Genomic DNA, 24,257 nt, shown 5'->3' on the forward strand with positions numbered 1-24,257 from the left:
AACGACATTATGGTCCACCCCATAATCCTCACACACCATGATCTTGAGCTGCTTCAACGTAGTAGTTGTGTTTAATATTACCATTCGACCGCGCCTTTTATTGTCAACCACAAAACTCTACTCATCACTGTAACTACACATCCATTCACCAGATTTAACATAAATTAGAACAATGTTGTATTGATAGAGAAAAAAGATGATTCTGTTGATGAAGAAGAGAGAAACACAAACAACGAAGAGAAAAGATCGTGGGAGAAGGAGAAAAATGTGGGAGAAAATATTATATGAGATATTTAGGAAAGATTTATTTTTGATTTAGGAAACATCTTTAACCGAATATGGAAGTTTCCATATTTTTCGGATTTCACGTAGAATATATATCCTAACTAACTCAGAACACAGTAGAGATGAAACATATTCTTCCTTAAGCGCCACATAAGGTAAAACTTAGAACATGTTATGGTACATAATATAGATAAGGTATATCACTGCGTTGTGGCTATATGTCGTTATCAAGCTGTAGGTATACTAAAGACATCTTTCTTGATTATAACGTTTTGAAATATAGCTTTGTTAGAATATATAAAAAATGCTAGTTTATGCTGTATACCCAAGATATATCTATGTATAAAACTTAGTATCCGATTTCTAGACTAAGTAGATGGCCAGAATGAGTATTCTAACTGTAGCTAGAAGATAAAATAAAATATGATTCCATTTTTTAAAAACAAAACTTTTAAACATATATATTGTCATACTTATGCTTCCAATAGTTTTCATATTTTAAACATTTTTCAAATTCAGTTTACTATTTTCTCCATAAAAGAAGGGTAAAAGTTGTCCAGAATTGCCCAAAATATCAGAAGTCCTATTGTGACAAATAAAAGTTCAAAGTATCCAATTTTCCCATCATAATATCAGATTAAAATTTGGCTAAATTATATGTAATGATACCATATCAGCAATTAGAAGGTTTAAGAGATTGACACATAAGAACATCTCCAAAAAGGAACTCTATTTTTAAGTTTCCAAAACTCTATATTTGAAGTTTAAAGATGTTCTTCTCCTAAAGCAAAACTTCAAACTCAGCTTTAAAACTATTTATATTTTATAATCTGGTACTTATATATATCATAAATAATTTGAATTCATAAAACTTTTGTAAAAAACTAGCACACATATAAACATATTACAACAATATTAATTAATAAAATATTTTATTAAAATATAAAAATTTAAATAAAAATAACTTAATTAATATTAAACTTCAAACAAAATACCATATTGTTTCATAAAATGATTTTCGTAATGCATATATGATCTATTAGTGCATTTTGAAGTAAAAATGGCTCTCATCATTTTTACTTTGTAGATTACAAACTAAAAGTTGTTGAAATCGGATAATATTGATACTTGTAAATACATTAGATCGGAACAAAAAAGTAAAAGAGAAACATAAAATATAGCTAAAAGACTAATTTCTTTTCGATTATGGTAATTATCGTGAATATATTTGATATGAACAAGAAAGAATTGTAAAAAAAACATCAAAACAACATTAACAACCATCTTCAGTTACACAAAAAAATTTGGACAATATTTGAAAATTTTGAAGGTTCTGGATCAAACTTACCTGACTATTAATGTTATTGTAATATTTAAATATGTGTAATATTTATGTCTTCATGAAATTTTTTAAAATCTTTTTGTTAAGTTTTGTTTTGTATATTATTGTTGTCTAAATCTAACTTAAAATATTTTAAATATTATTTTAAAGTTTCATTTAATTTTATGTTTAAAATTTAAAATCAGTAAACAAAATTTAAAATATTTTTGAGATATAATTTTTTTGAGGATTAAAACAATAAACGAGAAAATATTTATGAATTATAAAGGTGATATGTGATTGTAGGGACCAAAATGTAAATAAAAATATGAAACTTCAAATTTGAAGTTTTGAATAGTGAAACTTCAAATATAGAGTTTCACTCCTCAAAACTTTATATTTGAAGTTTTGGAATTTTTTTTAGAGATCTAAAAACTTCATATTTGAAGTTATATAATGTGTTTTGGAGATGTTGTAAGCAAGATAATTTTCCAATTAATATAAAATTTAGATAACAATTTTTTTAAAAATCTTCATTTAACATATAGGAGATATGACATTGTCTTAAATACGCATGATTGGCTGGTGATTTTATTTTCTAATTAAGCGGTTCTTTTGTACCACCACAAAATAGTACTTATTTTATCAGTATTAAAATCATTCATTTTTAGATTTGTTTTTGTTTAAATGAATGATATTCTCGACTATAATCATTATACTTTTTTATAACGTTAAAGCATAAATTAAAATGTAAAATTATGAATGATGAAATTTAATTGATAAAATTAAAAAGTAATAAACATATATATAATTTTTTCAATATTGTGTAAAAAGCTTAAAACATTAAATCAAAGTTCCGTATACATAAGGTGTAATTGTTTCTCAAAACCTAGCTAGAATACGAGTATATCACATAAGCATTCATCCATGCGGCCAATGTAGTCATGGCAAAAAAAAAAAAACAAGTTCACCCACCAATTTGTTTTGTTACATCAAATACATTCAGAAGTTGGGGTAAATCGATTTTTCTTAAAATATATTACATTTTAAATTCTTGTAGTACGTACCAACCCAGAATAAGTCTCAAATAATGTGTGCATATATACAACAAAACCATGCAGAGAAAATATACAAAATATGAAAATGTCGATGTTCGGTGTTATTTGTCGGTCGGATATATCTTTTGTAAACTGTTTTTTTTTTTAAATCTTTTGTAAACTGTTTGTTACTCTTTATCAAATTCTCTATGATATCTTTTTTTTGGGTGTAAGTTCTCAATGATATCTATTAACGATAAATGACAAAAACCATGCTGATTCTTCTACATCTTTGAAAAGTAGATGTAAATATCAGGTGGATGGCGCTAAACGTTCTTAAATTGTATAGCTTTCATAGAATTTGTTGATATACAATTTTAAATTCTACATGGTGTGAAATTTAAGTGTATGGTCAAAATTATTGTAGCCATTATATGACACATGTTTAAATTATCACTCCAAATTTACATCTAAGCACCTCCATGATTAATGATTGTAGATGTTATAAGTAAATGATGTAAATTATTAAAAATGTGAATCCTATAAATCTTTTTAACAATTGAAACTCTTATTTCTTCTTTTTGGTAGGTTTCTCCTTCTTGTAACATTTTTTGGTGAGTTATTCTTGGGTTCACCCCCTAGAGTGAACCTCTAGGTTCACCAACCAATAAAATTTTATTATTTCAAATTTAATATCTTTTTAAAAAGGAAACAAAATATTGTCAAGTTATATTATGTTTTTAAAATAAAAAGATAAAAAAAAAGTAATTACAAAAGAAAAGATTTTTTTTTAAATATTGTTAACGTCGTCAGCAAAACACTAAACCCTAAATCCTAATCCCTAAACCCTAAATCCGAAATTCTAAACCCTTGGGTAAACCCTAAACCCTTGGGTAAATCATAAACTATAAATCAAAAACACTAAAATCCTAAACCCTTGAGTGTTTTAGTGTTTAGTGTTTTTTATTTAGAATTTATGATTTATCCAAGGGTTTAGGGTTTCGGATTTAGGGTTTAGGGATTAGGATTTAGAGTTTAGTTTTTTCTTAAAAATATTTTTTGTAATTATTACTATTTTTTTTTATTTTTTTTTATCTTTTTATTTTAAAAACATAATATAATTTGACAATATTTTGTTTTCTTTTATAAAAGATATCAAATTTGAAATAAAATAATTCTATTAGAGGTTCACCCTAGAGGGTGAACCCAAGAATAAGTCTTTTTTGGTAGGGTGAGCGAAGGGAAACATGAGTCACACAATCGTAAAAGGTAAATTAACCTTAGGGCATCTGCAATGGAGCCTCTTAGCTCCAAAACCTAGGTAAAAAATTATAAAAAAATTTGATGGGTTCCACACAATATTAAGGATTAGCCTCTTCTTATCCTTATATAAGGATCAATCCTTGAGAAATATTGTCACTGTTTGCGGGTCCCGCTGTTAAGTGGTGATTTGCCATTGGTTATCTTTTTTTTTTCTTTATTGAAAAATAAATAATAATAAAAAAAATAAAAAAGTGAATTTTTAAGGATTCTTTACCGAATCCACGGTTGCAGATGGTCTTAGATGCCTCCAAAGTAACAAACTAATCCTCTGAGACACTTTTGTCCCTTCATGAAAATATATCATAATAAATACACAGAAAGGGATATACATTCATGACTTATTTTGAAATTTTATTTAAAGAAAGTTTCAAAAGATCAAAAGATAACCCCCTCGTGAAGATCTCAGTTCCAATAATTTGGTTCTATGTAAAGGTAAATCATAAACTTCGAATTTCGAATTCGGTGATTGTGTGTTTCTGCCCAATAGAAAATTCTGTTTAAAAGTTTTAATTTCTTTTTTTTTTTTAAGTTTTAATTTCTTTGTTCAAAAAAAAAGTTTTAATTTCTCTTGTCCATTTGATAAATGACACTTTGTCACACTCTCTCCTCTTCTCTCTTCTCTCTTCTCTCTCAATGGAGAAAAAAAAAAAGATTTGATCTTTGTGGGAACATTTCGTCTTCTCAATAAAAGACATTCTCTCTCTTGCTCTCCCACCCAACAACACTTTCTCTCTCTATACGTAGCGACAATAATTCTGTAACCTCCTTTACTTTTTTTTTTGGGCAACTCTGTAACCTCCTTTACATAACACAAAGCCCATACATACATATATACATATATATAACACATACACGTATACAATACAATCCACACATTATATAAACATTCACACTCACTCTTCTTCATACACTCTCCAAACTAAGAAAACACTAGGCCCAAAGCTCACAGTCAAAATCTCAGTCTCTTCTACTTCTTTTTCCATCTGGGTCTTGTCAGATAAATCTAAAATGATGAGAGAAGGTCATGAGGAGGAAGAGATGATGATGATGTTGGCGAAGAAACCTGCATGGCTTGAAGGACTAATGGCGGAAACTTTCTTCTCGAGCTGTGGGATCCACGAGAGTCGCCGTAAAAGCGAGAAGAACGTATTTTGCTTGCTCTGTTGTCTCAGTGTTTGTCCTCACTGCCTCACTTCACATCGCTCTCATCCTCTTCTACAGGTAATTTTCCCCACAAAAATTGGTTCATTCGCACTGAAATTGACCCTTTAAGTCATCTTCCCAAATTTTCTCTGCATATTTAATCTAATTGAATCGTATATGTGTAACCCTATATGTCAGATTTAACTCACTTGCTCTAGACATGTGATATCTCTGATCACTATAGAAGTTCAAAAGCAAAATCCAGAATGTAAACACTATATCATGTATGTATATATCATTGATAGTATTGGACTTGAATTGTCTATTATTTTGATTTGGTTTGTTTCTATATATAGTATGTATCTTTTTCTCATCTTTTATATATTCTTTATCTTTTCAGATTTGCTTGGTTCCTTTAAATTTATTGTCTTCTCTCTGTTCAACTTCTCTTGAGTTGTTGCTTTCAAAGAACATCAAAGCTTTGACCAAATTCCTTTTCCTTCACTTCCATTTACTTCTTTCCACAGTTTTGTTTTTATATCGTAATTCAAAATTATATATCATTTTATTCACTATACTCCAAAACAACTATAGGTGCAGATCCAAAATCATGGCTCTAATTATAAGATTAGCAAATGTTATTTATTCTTTGTAGTCACCCTGTTGTGCTTCAGGTAAGTAAAGCAAGAAGTTTTCTGATGCAATTAGGAATGTTATTACCCCAATAGTTTATATTCTAGCTATCAATCCCTCTTGTTTAAGAATTGGCAGGTGAGACGATATGTATACCACGATGTCGTTCGGCTGAGTGATCTTGAAAAGCTCATTGATTGTTCATATATTCAGGTGATCCTAGCTACTCTTAGAAGCCTTATTGTTGACACTGTTGACAAAGTTTGTCTCTAATTGTTAAATTTTATATTCAGCCATATACGATTAATGGAGCCAAAGTGATATTCATAAACCAAAGACCACAATCAAGAGCTAAGGTCTCTTCAAATGTTTGCTTCACTTGTGATAGAATCCTCCAAGAACCATTCCACTTTTGTTCGCTCTCTTGCAAGGTAACTTTAATTAATGCACATTATTTTTGAATCCTAAGATCATCTCCATTACGTAGTATCCGAAAATATTCTAAACAATATAGCATAATATATATAATATAACTCAATTATGTGATTAATTTTATATTAAATATATATTATATGTATACCTATTTAATAGTTGATTGAGAACCTTTCTTCTCTTTATTTCATATTTTTATTCAGATTTTGTATTGTTAAAATACTCTATGAAAACCTTTCCATCAAAACGGCTTTAAGAAAAAACATGAAAACTTTTGATTCGTAATACTAACTAGTAAAAAGCATGGAATTTAGTTATAAGATGCTGACATAGTTGACCCAGGAATGACAAAGTGAGTCCCATTAGTTCATGAGATTCACTTGTTTATTGTTTTTATTCGAGTAATTTTTTTAAAAAATAATATAATAGAATGATTGCTTCAACTTTCAACTAAATATATGACATCAAAATTTTTAAACAAATCATTATTCTAAAGATGGAAAAACAAATGTGAAAACAGCTGTTTTTCTCTTCTTTATAATAATCATGTATATTTTTCCTCGGATTATGTGTTTCATTGTTTAATTATCTTAAACACATGTGAAAGTACAAAGTGGGCACTGTCCTAGGTTTATGAACTATCATTTCCAATATTAGCTGCATCTCGTATTATATTACCTATCAATGTTTTAAACTTTAATAATATGTGTAGGTGGATTACTTACAATATCAAGGAGATGATTTATCAAGCATTCTCTATAGAATCGATGAATCGGATTTCACATTTTCAAGTTTGAGAATGGATGGACACGATCAGCTCGGAGAGATATCAACAATGGAGGAAGATACCGACGATATTATGGTGATGTCAGATCAGTGGGAGCAGGGTAACAATAGTAACAAGAAGGAGAAAACGAAGAAGAAAAAAGAGAGTAAATACTCGCCTGGGATGGTTCTTTCACTTGGTAGCAGAAGAAAAGGTGCTCCTCATAGGGCTCCTTTTTCATAGTTCAAGAACAATAAAATCATAAGCAAAAATGCTACTATATTTTAAAATAAGCACAATATATGTGTGTGTATCGTGTTTCTTTTATTAGGTATATCTTGTAATGGGTACGATAAAACCATTAGTACTCTTTATAAGTTTATCACCAAAATGTTTTTGGTTTTCTTTTTAATTTTTTGTATCATGGTTTATTTATTAATCTTCGTTTTTTTTGTGGTAACGTGGAATCACTTTTTACGTTTATTTAAGGAAAATTTGGTTTCTTCATGAATAAAAACTGGGTGGAGTATTAAAAAGTGGACTCGTAGTTTGGGTAATTTTCATTGGGAGATGGAAGAGTCGACTACAGGTTTTCACGAGGATACTTGAAAAGTCTCAGCTGCGTCATGAACTACACCAACATCGTTTTTCTATTTTACGATTTTAATCTCTACAAATTATTTGAAAAGTGATTTGATATATATAAATAATCAATTAATCATCATATTGATTGTGAAATAAAATAATAACATGACATACTAACAATGATAACATGATTGAAACTAATTGTACATGAACATATATATTTAGTGTTTTTATAGTTTTGGTAAGGCTTTTAGAATATAATAATGAAATATAAATCAACATTAATATAACAACTAATAATATAATAGTAGAAATAAAAATATAGTAATATTTAACTATTTTAAATAATTTTGTAATTTTTATTTCTTAAACAAATCTTCAAAAATTATGCAGTTCTTTAAAAATTTATAATTTTGTAACCTTATTACCATTAGTTTCTTTTTAATATCTACAAATCTCAGAAATATTATTTAGTTTTACGTTTTGATAATTATGTACCTAACAAAATTTTCTATTAATATTATAAAATTTAATTAAATATATTTTAACCAAAATAAATAGATAAAAAGTTATTTCCAAGAATATACTAGAAGAAAGATGCCGATCTGTTGGAGTGTCGATTTTGTAAGAAGCTACGATTTAAACCGCAAGGACATGGACGGAATAGGATACCGTACCAGCGAATGTGGTGCTTACCTATTACCGATAGGTTGAATAGATTATATCAATCTCAAAAGACTGCAGCAGCGAGAGATGGCATGCAGAACATATTCAGAAGGAAGGCGAGATCAATCATCCCTCAGATGCAAAATCTTGGAAAACACTTGAATTCAGTACACAAGGATTTTGCAAGCAACCCCCGCAATGTTTATCTTGGGCTGTGCACAAACGGCTTTAGTCTTTTTGGAATGTCTGGAAGACAATACTCGCTTTGGCCAGTCATCCTGACGCCTTACAACCTTCCACCAGAGATGTGTGTGGAAAGAGAATTCCTTTTCATGAGTATAATGATACCAAGGCCTACACATCTAAAGCGTTCCCTCGATGTTTTTCTACAGCCTTTGATAGAAGAATTGAAAGAATTATGGTTAACAGGGGTGTAGACATATGATTGTTCAACGAGAAGGAACTTTACAATGCGAGCAGTTCTTTTGTGGACCATCAATGACTTTCATGCATATGGAATGTTATCATGTTGGACGACGCATGAGAGGCTAGTTTGTCTGTATTGTTTGTGAAGCACATACGCATTTCAGCTGAAGAATGGTAGGAAAACGTCTTGGTTTGATTGTCATCGGAGATTTCTTTCCATTAACCATCCATACAGGAGGAACAAGACATTGTTTTGATCCAAAAAGGTTGTACGACACACCGCTCCATCATATTTGTCTGGTAAGAAAATCGAGAAGGATATTGATTACCATGGTGCACTAGGAACAGTCGATAAATGGGGTAATTTGCATACTCCAGCAAATATGGATGATGGTTGCGGGACACAACATAATTGGCACAAGAAAAATATATTTTGGGAACTTCCATACTGGAAGGATCTACTTCTGCGACACAATCTTGATGTGATGCATATAAAGAAGAACTTCTTTGACAACATCATCAATACATTACTGAACGTCCCCGGCAAGCCTAAAGATAACAAGAACTCAAGGTTGGACTTGCCTACAATATGTGCTAGGAGTGAGCTTCAAATTAAAAACAATGGGCAAATTCCGGTTCCCATTTTCAGATTGTTGGTAGAAGCGAATGCGGCGTTGTTCAAGTGGGTAGTATCAGGTGTGAAGTTTTATGATGGGTATGTTTCAAATATGTCGAGATGTGTTGAACATATGCAAAAAATTTCACGGCGTACTACTTTGGGTCACAAGTCCGGACAAGGAAAAGGGCACCAAGCAGATATGATGATGGTGGTGTTATGCCGACATATGTTGTACCAGGTATTCCAGACATATTTTGTCAGATTGGACGTCTAGCTAGGAAATTGAAAGAAGTTTGGTGGTCGAGTACATAAGACGCTCACAGTGCACACACATATTACTTCTTAACTGTATATAGCCTAACCCCATCGACTACAGTTAGTTGCTGTCTAGTCTCTCTCTTTCAAGCCTCAATATGCCTTCTCTCTAGGTACGATTTTTGTTTTGTTTTAGTTTAGGTGGTTAGTTTAGGGAATTAGATTAGGTTTGGAATTAGTTTAATTTAGATGGTTAGTTTAGAAAATAAATTAAATTAATGTATTTATTAATGGATTTAAATTGTTTCATCTACTAATTTAAATTTGTTTTCCCAAAACAGATTTATCAGTATGTCTGCTTTTGGTAGGAAAAGAATTAGGAACAAACCGAAATATGAGACTACTTTTCTCGGCGGATGATCCGTCGACAACTTCTAGCTCCGGTGGTGTATCTGCACTGGAATTCGTCCCTTAGAGCCAATCTCAGGAAATACCACCGCATACGACGACTCACCAGTCTATGGGCCACTGAGGAAGGATCACCACAATTCTTGCTCGACTTTACAAGAATACAGCCATAAAGATGGCATGTTTTTCGATGCTCAGGCAGAAAAGATCCACAACGAAGTGGAGGCTCAATCGAAGAGGTTCAGACCCAGTTGTCTCAACAAAATCCGGATGCCCCAGCGGTTCAGTTGTCAACCGTCGAGGAGGATAAAATTTTTGGACAAGTAAATTAATATGCTTATTTACATATATATATATATATATATATATATATTTAATATATATTTACTAATAACTAATCATACTTAATTATTAATTAAAGATTATCCCGAAGAAAAGGGGACAAATGGTCGGGATCGGTTTGGTGAACGATGTTCCTAGGGTGACAGCAGCTTACACTGCTACAAGGGAGGAGGAACATGTTCGGCTCCGGGCAGATTTGATAGCAGCCAACGGAGTCATCTCGAAGCTGCAGACCACCAATGAGCTTTTTTGAGAAAATGTTTGACCTCGTCGCGGATTCAAACCGGTGCTTGCGCAGCAGTGGCGGAATGTACGTCCCCGCATTCACCGCGACTCCAATCCTGAAGAGCAAGCGGAGTTAGAGAGACAAACCGAAGTCAATAGTTCCCAGCTCCGTGACAATCGTAACCTTCAATAGATATTTTTATGTATGTATTTTGTGTTTCTATGTTTTTATTTTGGATATTACAATATTTTAATATATTAGAATTTTAAAAAAATTAGAAATAATTTTTGTTTGTAAATTTATTTTTAAAACTATTTTATTTTGTGTTTAAATATCGATGTAATATTGTTGTGAAATTTACGACGAGTTCACGTCGAAGTCGATGTAAGTTCGTCGTAGCAATTACGACGACATTACATCGATCTTCAAAGTGAATTCGTCGTAATGTTTACGTCCACAGAACCATGTTTTTACGTCAAACGTTTTACGTGAATATTACGACGAATAATTATAATAACTTTACGACTAGTGATGAAGACGTAAGCTTACGTCTACTTTACGACGACTAATGGTACGACAAATTAATCTCTACAGTGTTTCGTCGTAAGACGGTTTTACGTCGATGGCCCATTACGACGAGCTATTAACAACGATAGTCAAATCGTCCTTAAGTCGTCGTAATTGGCGTATAACGACGATATAACGGAGATATGTGCAGTCGTCATACTTCTGTTTTCTTGTAGTGAGGATATTGTGGATGCGTTTGAAATTTCGAGGAAATAAATATTCAAAATGCGAACAATGTTGATGTGGACGATGAGTTATTTTCATGTGTATGGTATGCTGTCAGATTGGATGAGTCATGCTTGGATGGCCTGTCCATATTGTCTAAATGGTACACAAGCATTCTGTTTTAATAATGGACGAAGACATAACTGGTTTAACTGTCACACAAAGATTTTCTGCATATCATCTTTATAGAAGAAACGTTCAAGCATTTAGATGGGGAGAAAACCGTTGCCGATCATCCTCCACCGTGGTTGATAGAAATTTTGTATAAAATAATAAATGACTCGAAAGCAACTTTTAACTTGATCAAATATTTTCAACGGAGAAATTGAGTGGAGACCATTCGAATTATCTCAGCAAACGCAGACTATGGTCGTCTCTAATTGCAAGCAATGCCTCTTTAGGTTACAACCTTTGCTAACTGAGGAAGCTTGAGTTGAAGAAGAGATGCCATGGAAATGGTCAACAAAATTTTGGTTGGACCTTTTCTAATATAATTTTTGATTTTTTTTTTCTTTTGAGCTTATTTATATCATCTACCGGTGAATATCTACTATTACCATTTTAAGTTTATATTCTCAAATCAAGTTTCTCAAATCAAGTTTTTTTAGTTTGAATTTAACAATGGCTTCTTAGGTCAAATTAAACAGTGTAAAATGCGAAAAAAATACTAGCGAATGAAGTGGACTTTATGTAAGTATTTTATTTTGTCTGTAATCTACCGCCAATTCTTTATGGTCTTTTACCCAAAAAAAAAAATATTTCTAGTCTCGTTGAAGTGTTAATCTTTTTTTATTTTTTTTTGTAAAAGGCGTTGAAGTGGTTTTTAGTGAGTGGCTTTTGAAAATCTTTAGAGCACGAAGCGTCAGCTACAAAAAGAATTCCACATTTGTATAAAATTTTGTGGAAAAATTAAGGCACAGTTAAAGTATAGTACATCTAATTAGGCAAAAAAAATTAGAAAATAATAAAAGGTATTTGCATATGAATTATTCTTGGGTTCACTCTAGGGAGTGAACCTCTAGGTTCACCAATCAATAAGATTTTGTTATTTTATATTTGATATCTTTTAGAAAAGAAAATATTATGTTTTTAAAACTAAAAAGTAAAAAAAATAATAATAATAATAATAGAAGTTACAAAAAAAGAATTTAAAAAAAAATACATAATTTTAACGTCGTGGCAAAACACTAAATCTTAAATCCTAAACTCTAAACCTTTGGGTAAACCATAAACCCTTGGATAAATCCCAAACTCTAAATCAAAAACACTAAACACTAAAACACTAGATCCAAAATCTTAAACCCAAACCCTCGAGTGTTTTAGCGTTTAGTGTTTTTAATTTAGAGTTTATGATTTATCCAAGGGTTTAGGGTTTACCTAAGAGTTTAGGGATTATGATTTATGGTTTATTATTTTGCTGATAATGTTAAAAGTTTTTTTTTTGTAACTGCTATTATTATTATTATTTTTAAACATTATGTAACTTGAGAATTTTTTTTTTTTTTTTAAGATTTCGAATATGAAATAATTAAATTTTGTTGGTTATTGAACCTAGAGGTTCAACCAAAAATACGAATACGTCTTTGCAGATATTGATGAGCATAAAAAACACATGGTCGGCCCACTTCTTCGTATATTTTTCTGGTATTAGGTTTCCATATTTGTAACAAGCTATGCAACAGACAAGGCCATTGGCGTACACAGAATAGAGGGCAAAGTGGGCTATTGACACGTGTATTTCTCTGTCAAGAATTCGTTCATGTTCTTTCCACATGCAAATGCAATGGCCTTGCGCTGAATACATGTTTCTAAAGATAAGTCTATTGCAGGAATATATGTGTTTTGAGAAAGAAACGGGCACATATTTCTTAATTATTACTATTATTAAATTGTATTTGAATTAATTTTTTTTTTTTTTTTTTATCATTTCTCCTGTTTTCTGAAGAATAATTTTTTTCTCAACTCTCAAAAATTATTAAAATATCTTTGATAATTAGTTGATTATTTATTATTGATATCAATTGAGAGTACAGAAAATTGAAAGCATGATCTGTATTAATTTGGAAATGGTTTAAATTTTTACGAGAACATTACAACACGTGAACAAAACTTATATATAGACTTGATGATCTTAAAACTGTTCAAATATCAAAATCTACTAGTGATGGCGAAATATTTCAGTCAACTCTTAAAAATGTTATAAGAATATTTTTTATATTATGAATATTTTACAAATAAATTAAAGAAATCTAAAAGATAGTATTACTTTATTTATCATAAACTGGTTGTGATTTGATTACATATTCAAACTAGATTCAAGAGTTTGCCATTGTCGACGAAAGAAGTATTACATGTATAAAGAGCCAAGTAGCCTAGGGTGGATCCACCAAGATCATTTGGGAGAAGAACTATTCAGTATCCAAGGCTATCGCATGAATGTCTCGCCACTCTACACATAAATGAAGGGCCTAGTATGGGTTATGACATGTCTAAGATCGATAGATGTCCTCTCAATACATATTGAGACACTACAAGAAAACACAAGTTTTACGAGGGCAGTTTTCCTCGTTACTTCGTCGTAAAAGCAGTGTTACGACGAATTAGCGAGAAAACCCGTTTCGTCGTTATACGTTTGTCGCAACGCATATATCCTCGCTAATTCGTCGTAAAGTAGCGAGGAAATAATTTCGTCGTAAAAGCGAAGGAGGATATTTCGTCGTAAAGACCACGTAAAGATTCCACGTAAGGACGTCGCTAAGTTTCCTCGTAAATACCACGAAAAACTTTCCTCGTAAAACCCACGTAAATAAATACTCGTAAAATAAACGTTAATACCTTGATAGCTTTCCACGTAAAAAAAACGTAAAAACCTTTATAATTTCCACGTTATTTCCTTGTAAACGTTTCCTCGTAAAAACCACGTTAAGCTTCCACGTAAAGAAGCCGCAAAATTAGCTACGAATTTACTTCGTTTCATTATTTTATAGAAATATAAAAAATTATAATTATAAATATAATTTAAATTATTTAAATTATTAATAAAATTAAAATTCTAAAAAAAATCAAAACCAAAATATTTTATATATAAATAAGTTTTGAATTCATAATACAAGGACCGAAATTAAAAAGAACTAAGGGTGGTCGTTAATCGCCTCGTAGAATTCATCACTCCTCGCCTGAACATCCGCCTCGGCATGTGAGTCGTCGGTCGGTGACTGGCCTGGGATAGGATTTTGTTGTCGCATGTTCCTCAACAAAGTCGCCCATTCCGGATTTGTGGCCGCTACAACGTCCAAGAAGCCCTCGAGTCCACCCATACGAGATCGCAGCTGAGTAGACTCTCTACGCAGCTGAGTAGACTCTCTACGCAGCTCTTCGGACTCCCTACGCAGCTGAGAGACTTCATCATCCCGTCGCTGAACATAAGACGATGTCGCTCTCGGAACATCGTTGACGGAAACAATCCCCAACGTCTGTCCCTTTTTTTAGGGACAACCTTAAAAACAAAAAATAAATTTTGTTAGTAAAAATTTAAAGTTAAATTAAATGAATATTTAAGAAAATTAAAATTTTAGAAAATTTACCTCCTCGTAAAGCTTATCCACTTCAGGTGTGGATAAGGTGACGGGTAATCCATCGGTGGACTGTTGGGTCAGCTGGGTCTGGCGTTCTTCAACCCGAGCAGCCAAATCATTGTAGATTTGCTCGGACTTGCCATCTATAAATCGGCCCGCCTTGTTCTTGTGGGTCCTCCCGTCTCTTTGGCCTAAAAAAACATTTAAGAAAGTTGTTAATTAGAATATATATAAAAATATACTAAAAATTTAATATAACTAAATTTTTAATTACCATTTCCAAACGGACACCGGCGTGGGGTTTTTGGCCCGTAGTGTGAAACATCGGCCCGTTCCCGTGCTCATCGACTGTGTTACGGGAGTTAGAGCAAGACTGGGCGATTCTAATGGAATCAGGAAGACGCCAATAACGGATGAGGCCATCCCAGACATCCGTGGTGAGCTCAGCGGGTTTGCCACGCTCATACCCCTTCACGATCCAGTCACCCTTCCAGTTGGAGACCGTGTCCAACAAGCGAACTTTCGCCTTCGCAACAAACTTCTTCCTCACCCTCTCAGTGATCCCCAAGGCCCAATTATATTTTTGCTGTTGGAAAAAATAATTTATAATTAGTTTTTCAGAAAAAAATATATATATAAATAATAAAAAAATTTAAAGATATATATTTAATTAATAGAACTTACAGCGTAAATTTTGAACCACGTCTTTCTGACGTAGTGGGGCGTCGTTTTCCAGTTCGGATGTGCCATGGAGAAGTAACCTTTTATCGTGTCGGTTACGTCCGATGCAAGACATCCGTCAATCTCCCCACCTGAAAAATACAAATTTAAAATATAAATTATTTTTTAAAGTTATAAAAGAATTTAAAAAGAATAAAAAAATAATGAAACACACCATAAAGTTCCGTCCGGTCGGTCGGGGTCGATGACTGGTAAACCTTCTCTGCCTGGCAGACGGAGAATGTCCTCTACGGTGTACTGCGAGTAAGGAGCACTCGGAGGCACCATCAAATCGAGATGAATCTCGGCCGCGGGCATCGGAGGTGCCGGCATCGTAAGAGGCACAGGAGGAGGAGCCATCTGGGGAGGCACGTGAAGAACCGATGGTGCACTAGAAGAAGGAGATCCAATGACTCTCTGAGTGTACTGAGTCTCGGGGACAGTCTCCTGCCCCGAAGAACCGGGAGCTGAAGAAGACGACGGGTTTAAACGACTACCTGGCTCACCGAACATCTCTCTGTAATGGGCAGTAAGTCTACCTTTTCGAAACTGAGAAAAAAATTTAATTTTTTAAATTTTCGTGAACAATATACTTCACAACATTATCCACCTAATCAACACTAAATAACATAAGATCCGTAAACCTATCTAAATTCCCTATACTAACCACCTAATATATCCTAAACTAATCAAACTAGAGAGGAATTAGAGAGACTTACCATTGCTACGAATTAGGGAGGAAGTGGAGAGGAAGTGGAGAGGAAAGACGGAGCGAGTTCGCTCGGGATATATATAAGATTACTTGTCCTCGTAATTTCCTCGTAAACTTACAAGGAATTACAGAGGCCCGCGTTTTCATTTACGACGAAATAGCGACGAAATACAAAGGCCCGCGTTTTCGTTAACGACGTTTTTACGACGAAATGGGTTACGTGGAATTAACGAGTTAACCAGTTACGAGGAATTAGCGAGCCTTTATTTTCTATAAATACCCACAACTTTCCTTCTCAAACCACACACACAAACTCACAAAACACACCCTATCTCAAATCACACTCCTCACCAAAATACTTTTCAAATTAGAAATATTTGAAAAAAAAAAGAAGAAAAGAAGATATTAGAATTTATGTGGGTGAGACTTAAGTCTCGCCACATATAATTCTAGTATCTTTCTTTTTTTCTTTTTTCTAGTTTTTATACTATGAGGAAGTAGCAAGTCCCGCTTTTCACCAATTTAGAAAATTTGGAAAAAAAAGAAGAGAAGAAGATATTGGAACTCATGTGGTCGAGACTTACGTAAGTCTCGCCAAATGTGATTCAAGCATCTTTCTTCTCTTCTTTTTTTTTAGTATTTTTAATATTTTCGTCGTAATATCGTCGTTAGTTTACGACTCGTTTACGACGATTTTGGCTTACGTGGAATTAGCGTGCCCCGCTTTCTTTATTTTTTTAAGTCTACGAGGTTTTTACGACGATTTACCTTACGAAGTCTTTACGACGAAATCATCCTACGTGGAATTAACGGGTTTTGCTTTCTTTATTTTTTTTACTTTCGTCGTTATTTCCACGTAAGCTAACGAGTTCTTTACGACGATTCTGTCCTACGTGGAATAAACGAGGATTACGTCGTACATTCGACGTCAAATTACGAGGAATTAACGAGCAGTACGTTTAAATCCTTAAAATCCGAAACCCCAAACCCCAAAACCCCATATTCCTTATCTTCTACTTCATATATTCCAAACCCCATCTTTATTTCCATTCCAAACCACAATTCCCACATTTACTTATTTATAAAACAAACTCCCACAATTTCTTATTCATAAAACAAACTCCCACATTACCTTATTCATAAAACAAACTCTCACATTACCTTATTCATAAAACAAACTACACAAAATCAAATACATCAATCGGATACATCGACATTCTCGTCATCACTAGAAATATCATCATTTTCATTAAACTCGTCTTCTACAGCTTTGTCTGTGGCATCATCGGTAAGATCTTCGTATTCGTGATTATGCGGATCAATGAGAAGGATGTCATCAACTTCTTGTTCATGTTCCTCGACTTCATTTATTTGTTCTTCTTGCAATGGTGGTTCTTCTCCACTGATGATTCGTCCTCGAGGTGTAACTTTGATCACTGCTAACCAATTTATACCCGAATCTCTCATCCGAGGGTATGGAAGGAAGCTAACTTGGTCTGCTTGTGAAGCTAAGATGAAAGGCTCGAATTTGTTGTACCGACGTCCACCGTTGACATCAACTACACCAAATTTGTTAGATCGAACACCTCTGTTGACGACGGGGTCGAACCATTCACATTTGAAGATGACGCATTTCAGCTTCAGTATCCCTGGAAATTCGACTTCAATAATATCTGTCAAGATCCCGTAGAAATCTGTTTCCCCTTTCACACATATTCCATAGTTACTGGTCGCCCGCTGTCTACCATACTCATATGTGTGAAAAGTGTAGCCTCGTGTGAAATACATCTTTGATGTGGTGACCTTTACAAGTGGAGATTGAATTACTTCGTGTAACCACTTAGGATAATCTGCATCGTCGTCATAATCAACCTGCAAAAATAAAGAGAACATTAAAATACAAATCATGTATGAAAAAATAGTTTGAGTTATAATACCTGATTCCGCAACCACTTAATGAAGTGCTGATCTTTCCTTTTGTCTACGTCACTTGTGGATATACCAGGAAATGTTTCTTCGACTTGAGAAACAAATAGGCTGTAAAATTAATCACATTTCATAGGAATGAATCTCTTGCAATTATATAATTAATTATATGTGTTTTGAAGTGTCCATATATGTTACCTTTCAAAATAACGCATCAATGGATCCTCGCAATTGAGTAGAATATAGGTGTGTGCACTATGAGCGTCTTGTTCACTCGACCACCAAACCTCTTTAGACTTCCCACCGAGTCGTCCAATCTGGCTAAAGATGTCTGGAACACCAGCAACTGCATATGTTGGCGCAACTCCACCATCATCATATCTTCTTGGAGCTCTTCTACGGGTACGTACTTTTGACGCAAAGTAGTACGATGTGAAGTGAGAAATTTCTTCCGTCAAACTTCCAGCACTTATAGAACCTTCAACTTTGGCGAGGTTCTTTGCTTTTCCCTTCAAATATTTCATGGCTCGCTCATACTGATACATCCATCCGTAATGTACAGGTCCACGAAGCAATGCTTCATATGGGAGGTGGACAGCTAGATGCTCCATGACGTCAAAAAATCCAGGAGGAAATATCTTCTCCAAGTTGCACAATAAGATGGGAATGTTCTTCTGAAGCTGTTCTACAACTTCTTCTTTAAGAGTGCGTGTGCTCAGATCCCTGAAAAATACTCCAATGCCTTTTATATTCCACAAACAATTAAACACATTGTTAGTCGTATATTATTTTGCAAACTAGACCGTTATAAAATTATTATGATATAAAACACTACGAACCTGCAAGTGCTTCATGTACGTTTGTTGGAAGTAGCTCCGCAAATGCAAAGGGCAGTAGTCGTTGTATAAAGACATGACAATCATGACTCTTCATCCCAGAGAACTTTTGACCCTTTTCAACACATCTAGAGAGATTTGAAACATACCCATCGGGGAACTTCACTTCTGATGCCACCCAGTTGAACAACACCGACTTTTTTTCTGAAGACAGTCTGAATATCGGAACGGGAACTTGTCCATTGCTTTTAATATGTAACTCGCTTCTTGAGCAAATATCCGGCAAGTCCAACCTCGATTTTATGTTGTCTTTTGTCTTCCCTGGGACATTCAATATTGTATTCATGATGTTCTCAAAGAAATTCTTCTCTATATCATCACATCGAGGTTGTGGCGCAGAAGAAGATCCTTCCAATATGGCAACTCCCAAAATATACTCTTCTTGTGCCAGTTGTGATGAACACCGTAAGAATCAGGCATATTACGAGGGACATGCCAATTACCACCCAACGAACTGTTTCGTTAGCTCCGTAGTACGATTTGTTCTCCAGTAGTAGATATGGTGGAGGAGTGTCTCTCACAACCCTTTTGTGCCTAAACAAATTCTTGTTTCTTCGGTAAGGATGGCCAATTGGAAGAAATCGACGATGACAATCAAACCAACTTGTCTTCCTACCATTCTTCAGTTGAAACGCATCTGTCGTTCCATTACAATATGGACAAGCTAATCTCCCATGTGTAGTCCATCCAGACAACATCCCATATGCAGGAAAGTCACTTATGGTCCACAAAAGCATAGCTCGCATCGTAAAATTCGTCTTCGTTGAACAGTCGTACGTCCTCACCCCTGTTGACCACAAATCCTTCAACTCTTTTATCAGTGGTTGTAGGAAAACATCCAGGGACCTTTTTGGATGGTTCGGACCAGGTATCAATATCGTCAAGAATAGCAACTCCCGTTGCATGCACATCTCCGGTGGCAGGTTGTATGGCGTAAGAAAGACTGGCCACAATGAATATTGTCTCCCTGACATTCCGAACGGACTAAATCCATCTGTGCATAATCCGAGATACACATTCCGGCTATTACTAGCAAAATCCGGATGTACTTTGTTGAAATGTTTCCAGGCTCTTGCATCTGATGGATGAGTCATCTCACCATCCGTCTGAGTATGCTCGGCATGCCATCTCATCTTTGCAGCAGTCTGCTCTGATTGATACAATCTTTTCAATCTGTCTGTAATTGGTAGGTACCACATCCTTTGGTACGGTACCCTATTACGTCCCCGTCCTTGCGGCTTGAATCGTGGCTTCTTGCAGAATCGACATACTTCTAGCTTCTCATCATCTCCCCAATAGATCATGCAGTTGTCGATGCAGACATCTATCATCTCCGAAGGCAACCCAAGACTATAAACTAATTTCTGAATCTCATAATAAGAATCAGCAGACACATTGTCTTCCGGCAAATACTCTTTAAACAAGTTCGCCCATTCGTTCATGCAACTTTCAGGTAGATTGTGATCAGTTTTAATATTCATCATTCTAGCAGCCAACGACAATTTAGAGAGACCTTCTCTACAACCACTGTAAAGTGGTTGATTCGCCGTGTTTAACATTCCGTAAAACTTTTTTGCATCTATATTAGGTTCTTCATCTTCATCATGAGCTACGAATGCATCAGCTACCATATCATGAACCCTATCATAATCTACCATCTCCTCCTGATGGTAACTATGTTCATTATGCAAATGATGATTAACCGGTTCTTCCTGAAAATTGCTATTACTACTACTAGCTTCATTCTGATCATAATTATAACCTTCCCCATGTTGAAACCAGATATAGTAATTTGGTGTGAAACCTCTATTTATTAAATGCTTCCAAACATTTTCACGGTTTGCCAATTTCGAATTGTTGCATTTCCGACAAGGACAGAACATCTTACCACTTTCTTGGGCGAGCGGTGTTGAATATGCTTGGTGCATAAATGTCTCCAGCCCCGCAAGGTATTCTTTCGTCACTCTCCCGTTAGCATCTCTATGCATATACATCCAATTCCGCAACTCGTAAATAGTCCCAGAGCCAGCCATTTTTTTTCTTTCACGTTTTTTGTTGTTGGTGTGTTTAAAATGATGTTCCAACATCCATATTTATAGAAAATTTCGAATCTGGTAGTTGTAATTTTACAATGAAATTACGACGAAAATTAATTGTATGGCCAAAAAAAAAACGTGAGCCACCTACCAAGTTGGTGGATTCAAAATTTCCTCGTTAAGTACACGTAAAATATTTCGTCGTAAAGCACTCGCGAAATTTATGTGGCTTTTACAAGGAAAAACTGTTTCCTCGTAAAAGCCACGTCAATTTACATCGTCTTTACGACGAATATGTTTTTTCGTTACCTTACGACAAAATAACGATGCTTTTCTTTCTCCACGTACTTTCCTCGCAAAATCAACGTTTTTTTACGAGGATTATTTTTCCTCGTTAAACTTCCTCGTTAAAGTTACGTTTTCTTGTAGTGAGACTGTATGTATTAATTTTAGGGGTGGGCGTTCGGGTATCCGTTCGGGTTCGGGTCGGGTATTTCGGATTTTCGGGTATTTCGGTATAGAGGTCTAGAACCCGTTCGGGTATTTCTGTACTTCGGGTCGGGTTCGGGTATTTTTAGTTCGGATTCGGTTATTTCGGATCGGGTTCGGATATTTAGATTTTGAAAAAAAAATATTAAAATTTTCATTTCTCAAGTTTATTGTATTTAAAAATATAACTTTTAGTTAACTAATTTTTTATTTTTAATAGATTGAATGGTTAATAGATTTGAACATAACATTTTAAAACTAAAAAGGCACTAATTTAGTTATTTTTTTTTTAATTTTGGATATAACTTTTTGTTAATTTTTGAAATAAAAAACTTGACATGCATTTTAAGTGAGTAGCAAATCATTTTTTCCGGAATTGTATGTATATCATATGAACTTAAATTATGTGTAGTATTAATATAAATATTTTATATAAAATGAGAGATATAAACTAGAAACATAAGGTTAATTATACATATGTTCGGTTATCTTCGGATATCCATTCGGGTTCGGGTATTATCCGTTCGGGTTCGGATATCCAATCTCTCCTTATTCAATACCCGTTCGGGTATTTTGCTACTTCGGTTCGGATTTCGGTTCGGTTTTTTCGGATCGGGTTCGGGTGCCACTTCGGATATCGGGTAAAGTGCCCACCCCTAATTAATTTAGTGGATATAATTAAGAATTCGATAGACAAGCTAGTTTTTTCTTAAACATTAGATAATTTCATCTTTTATAAGTACTAGGGGTTGTCCGCGCTTCGCGCGGATTTATTAGTTAGTTATTGTGTGTATGTTTAATCTGGTTGTTCCGACTACGTGTATATTGATGTATAAGGTTGTGTTAATTGTGGGGGTGGTATGGATAATGTATAGTTGGGACTTCCGAACCGAAATAACCGGAACCGAAGAACCGAACCGGAACCGAAGAACCGAACCGGAACCGAACCGAAATACCCGAAACCAGAACCGGATCAATATCTTCAAATACTCGAACGGTTTCTATATTTTTATATCCGAAATAACCAAACCGAACCGGAACCGAACCGAGAACCGAACGGGTACCCGAATATATAAAAATATTCATTATATATACATATAACATCACTAAATATATATTTTTAATTTAAAATTCTATTAAAGTATCTGAAAATAGTTGAGTATAACTAAATTATTATAAAGTATCCAAACTACCCGAAAGTATCCAGATAGTTTTATCCGAAATATCCAAAGTAATCCAAGATATCAAAATTTTTTTATCTAAATCATCCTAATTATTTGATATTTTACCTTAAATAACCGATATTTTATCCAAATTATCCGAACTACCCAAACTATCCGAACCCGAACCTGATCCAAATGAGAACCGAACTTTTTCCGGATATTTTCCGGTTCCTGCATTTACTATCCGAACCGAACCGAACCCGAAACTACCCGAACCGAACCGAATCAAAAATAGGTCAAGTACTAAATGGATCATCTAGCCCCTATCCAAACTATCCGAAACCCAAAATACTTGAACCGAACCGAACCGATGCCCGAAATGCCCAGGCCTAGTTGGGAGTTTGAAATCTTGTTAGGGCATGACTGGTTCAAACGCAGCGGTTGCGGTTGCGATTGCGGGAGTTTGTGGATGCGGGCGGTTGCGGTTTCTAGCGGTTTTAAGAGATTTGTACGACTGGTACTGCGGTTAAAAATTGGTGCGTTTGCGGGTGACTTATGACTGGTTAACTACCAAATGCACTAACAATCAAATAATAAATTAACAATATTTACATTTAATATAATTATAAAAATATCAAAAATCATAAAATTATAATAAATATAAAATTTATATTTAGAAAGTTATAATTTTAATTTTTGAAAATTTATTGAAATTGTTTTTATTATAAAATTTTATAATATTAATTAAAATATAATAGATATTTTTTAATATTTTCATAATTTCAATTTTAAATTTTTTATTAAATATTTTTACTTTTGTATATATATAATTTTTTTAAAAAAGAAAAAAAAATTTACCCTCCCGCAACCGTCCGCAACCGCAAACGCTAGCTGGAGCCAGCTTTTGAATTTATGAGATTCGGAGCGGTTTGAAGCGGTTTAGAGCGATTTGAGTGATTGTTGCAAACCGCCAACAACCGCTACCAACCGCAAAAGCTGCGTTTGCGGGTGGTAGCGGGAAAACCAGTCGCCCTCTTAGTGGTATAGCTTTTGCGTTTTGTTCTTTTCTTCTTTTTGTGATTTGAAATGGGCCTTGTGTTATAAAAAAATAATTTATTATTGCTATAATAATATTTGGTTGAAGACATTTTTTTACTATATTCTGTTAGACTCTAGTATAAGTTTCATTATTAGATTTAGTTATATTTTTAGTCGGCCCTGTTGTTTGTATTTTTATATTCTGTTGCCTCCGTTCATTTGATTGGCATAGGTGGTTTAAGCTAAGTATTAAAAAGTCTGATTAGGATTATGAAAGTAAATAACCTTTTTTAGAGTTTGAAATTAAAATAAAAGAGGAATTTGAGTCACATCACATTTGTTCAGCCTATTATAAATGAAACATGTTCTTCAATCCACATTACGTGCATGTGGATCGCAAGTATTGAGCATGAAGCTGTCAATTATTATATCCCAGGTTGTGA

At 33.9% G+C, this 24,257-nt stretch overlaps 1 protein-coding gene and 1 long non-coding RNA gene across 3 annotated transcripts; one reads left to right on the plus strand and one right to left on the minus strand.

Annotated features, from left to right (window-relative positions):
- Positions 1–4,480: 4,480 nt before the first annotated feature.
- Positions 4,481–4,976, minus strand: LOC117127436. The gene is made up of 2 exons (XR_004450447.1): positions 4,763–4,976; positions 4,481–4,728 (listed from the first exon to the last, which is right to left on the minus strand). It is a non-coding gene; the product is annotated as an uncharacterized LOC117127436 (long non-coding RNA).
- On the plus strand, positions 4,722–14,267 carry LOC103833838. Of its 2 annotated transcripts, none has more exons than XM_009109896.3 (4): positions 4,722–5,187; positions 5,872–5,955; positions 6,036–6,173; positions 6,887–14,267. In XM_009109896.3, the coding sequence occupies exons 1-4, from the start codon at positions 4,975–4,977 to the stop codon at positions 7,181–7,183; spliced, it is 732 nt and encodes a 243-aa protein (XP_009108144.1). In that variant the 5' UTR covers positions 4,722–4,974; the 3' UTR covers positions 7,184–14,267. The 2 variants fall into 2 exon arrangements, with proteins under 2 accessions (XP_009108144.1, XP_009108145.1); XM_009109897.3 differs by having other exon boundaries at positions 5,881–5,955.
- Positions 14,268–24,257: the final 9,990 nt, after the last annotated feature.

This window comes from Brassica rapa, chromosome A08, assembly GCF_000309985.2.
Source record: "Brassica rapa cultivar Chiifu-401-42 chromosome A08, CAAS_Brap_v3.01, whole genome shotgun sequence".
NCBI lineage: Eukaryota > Viridiplantae > Streptophyta > Magnoliopsida > Brassicales > Brassicaceae > Brassica > Brassica rapa.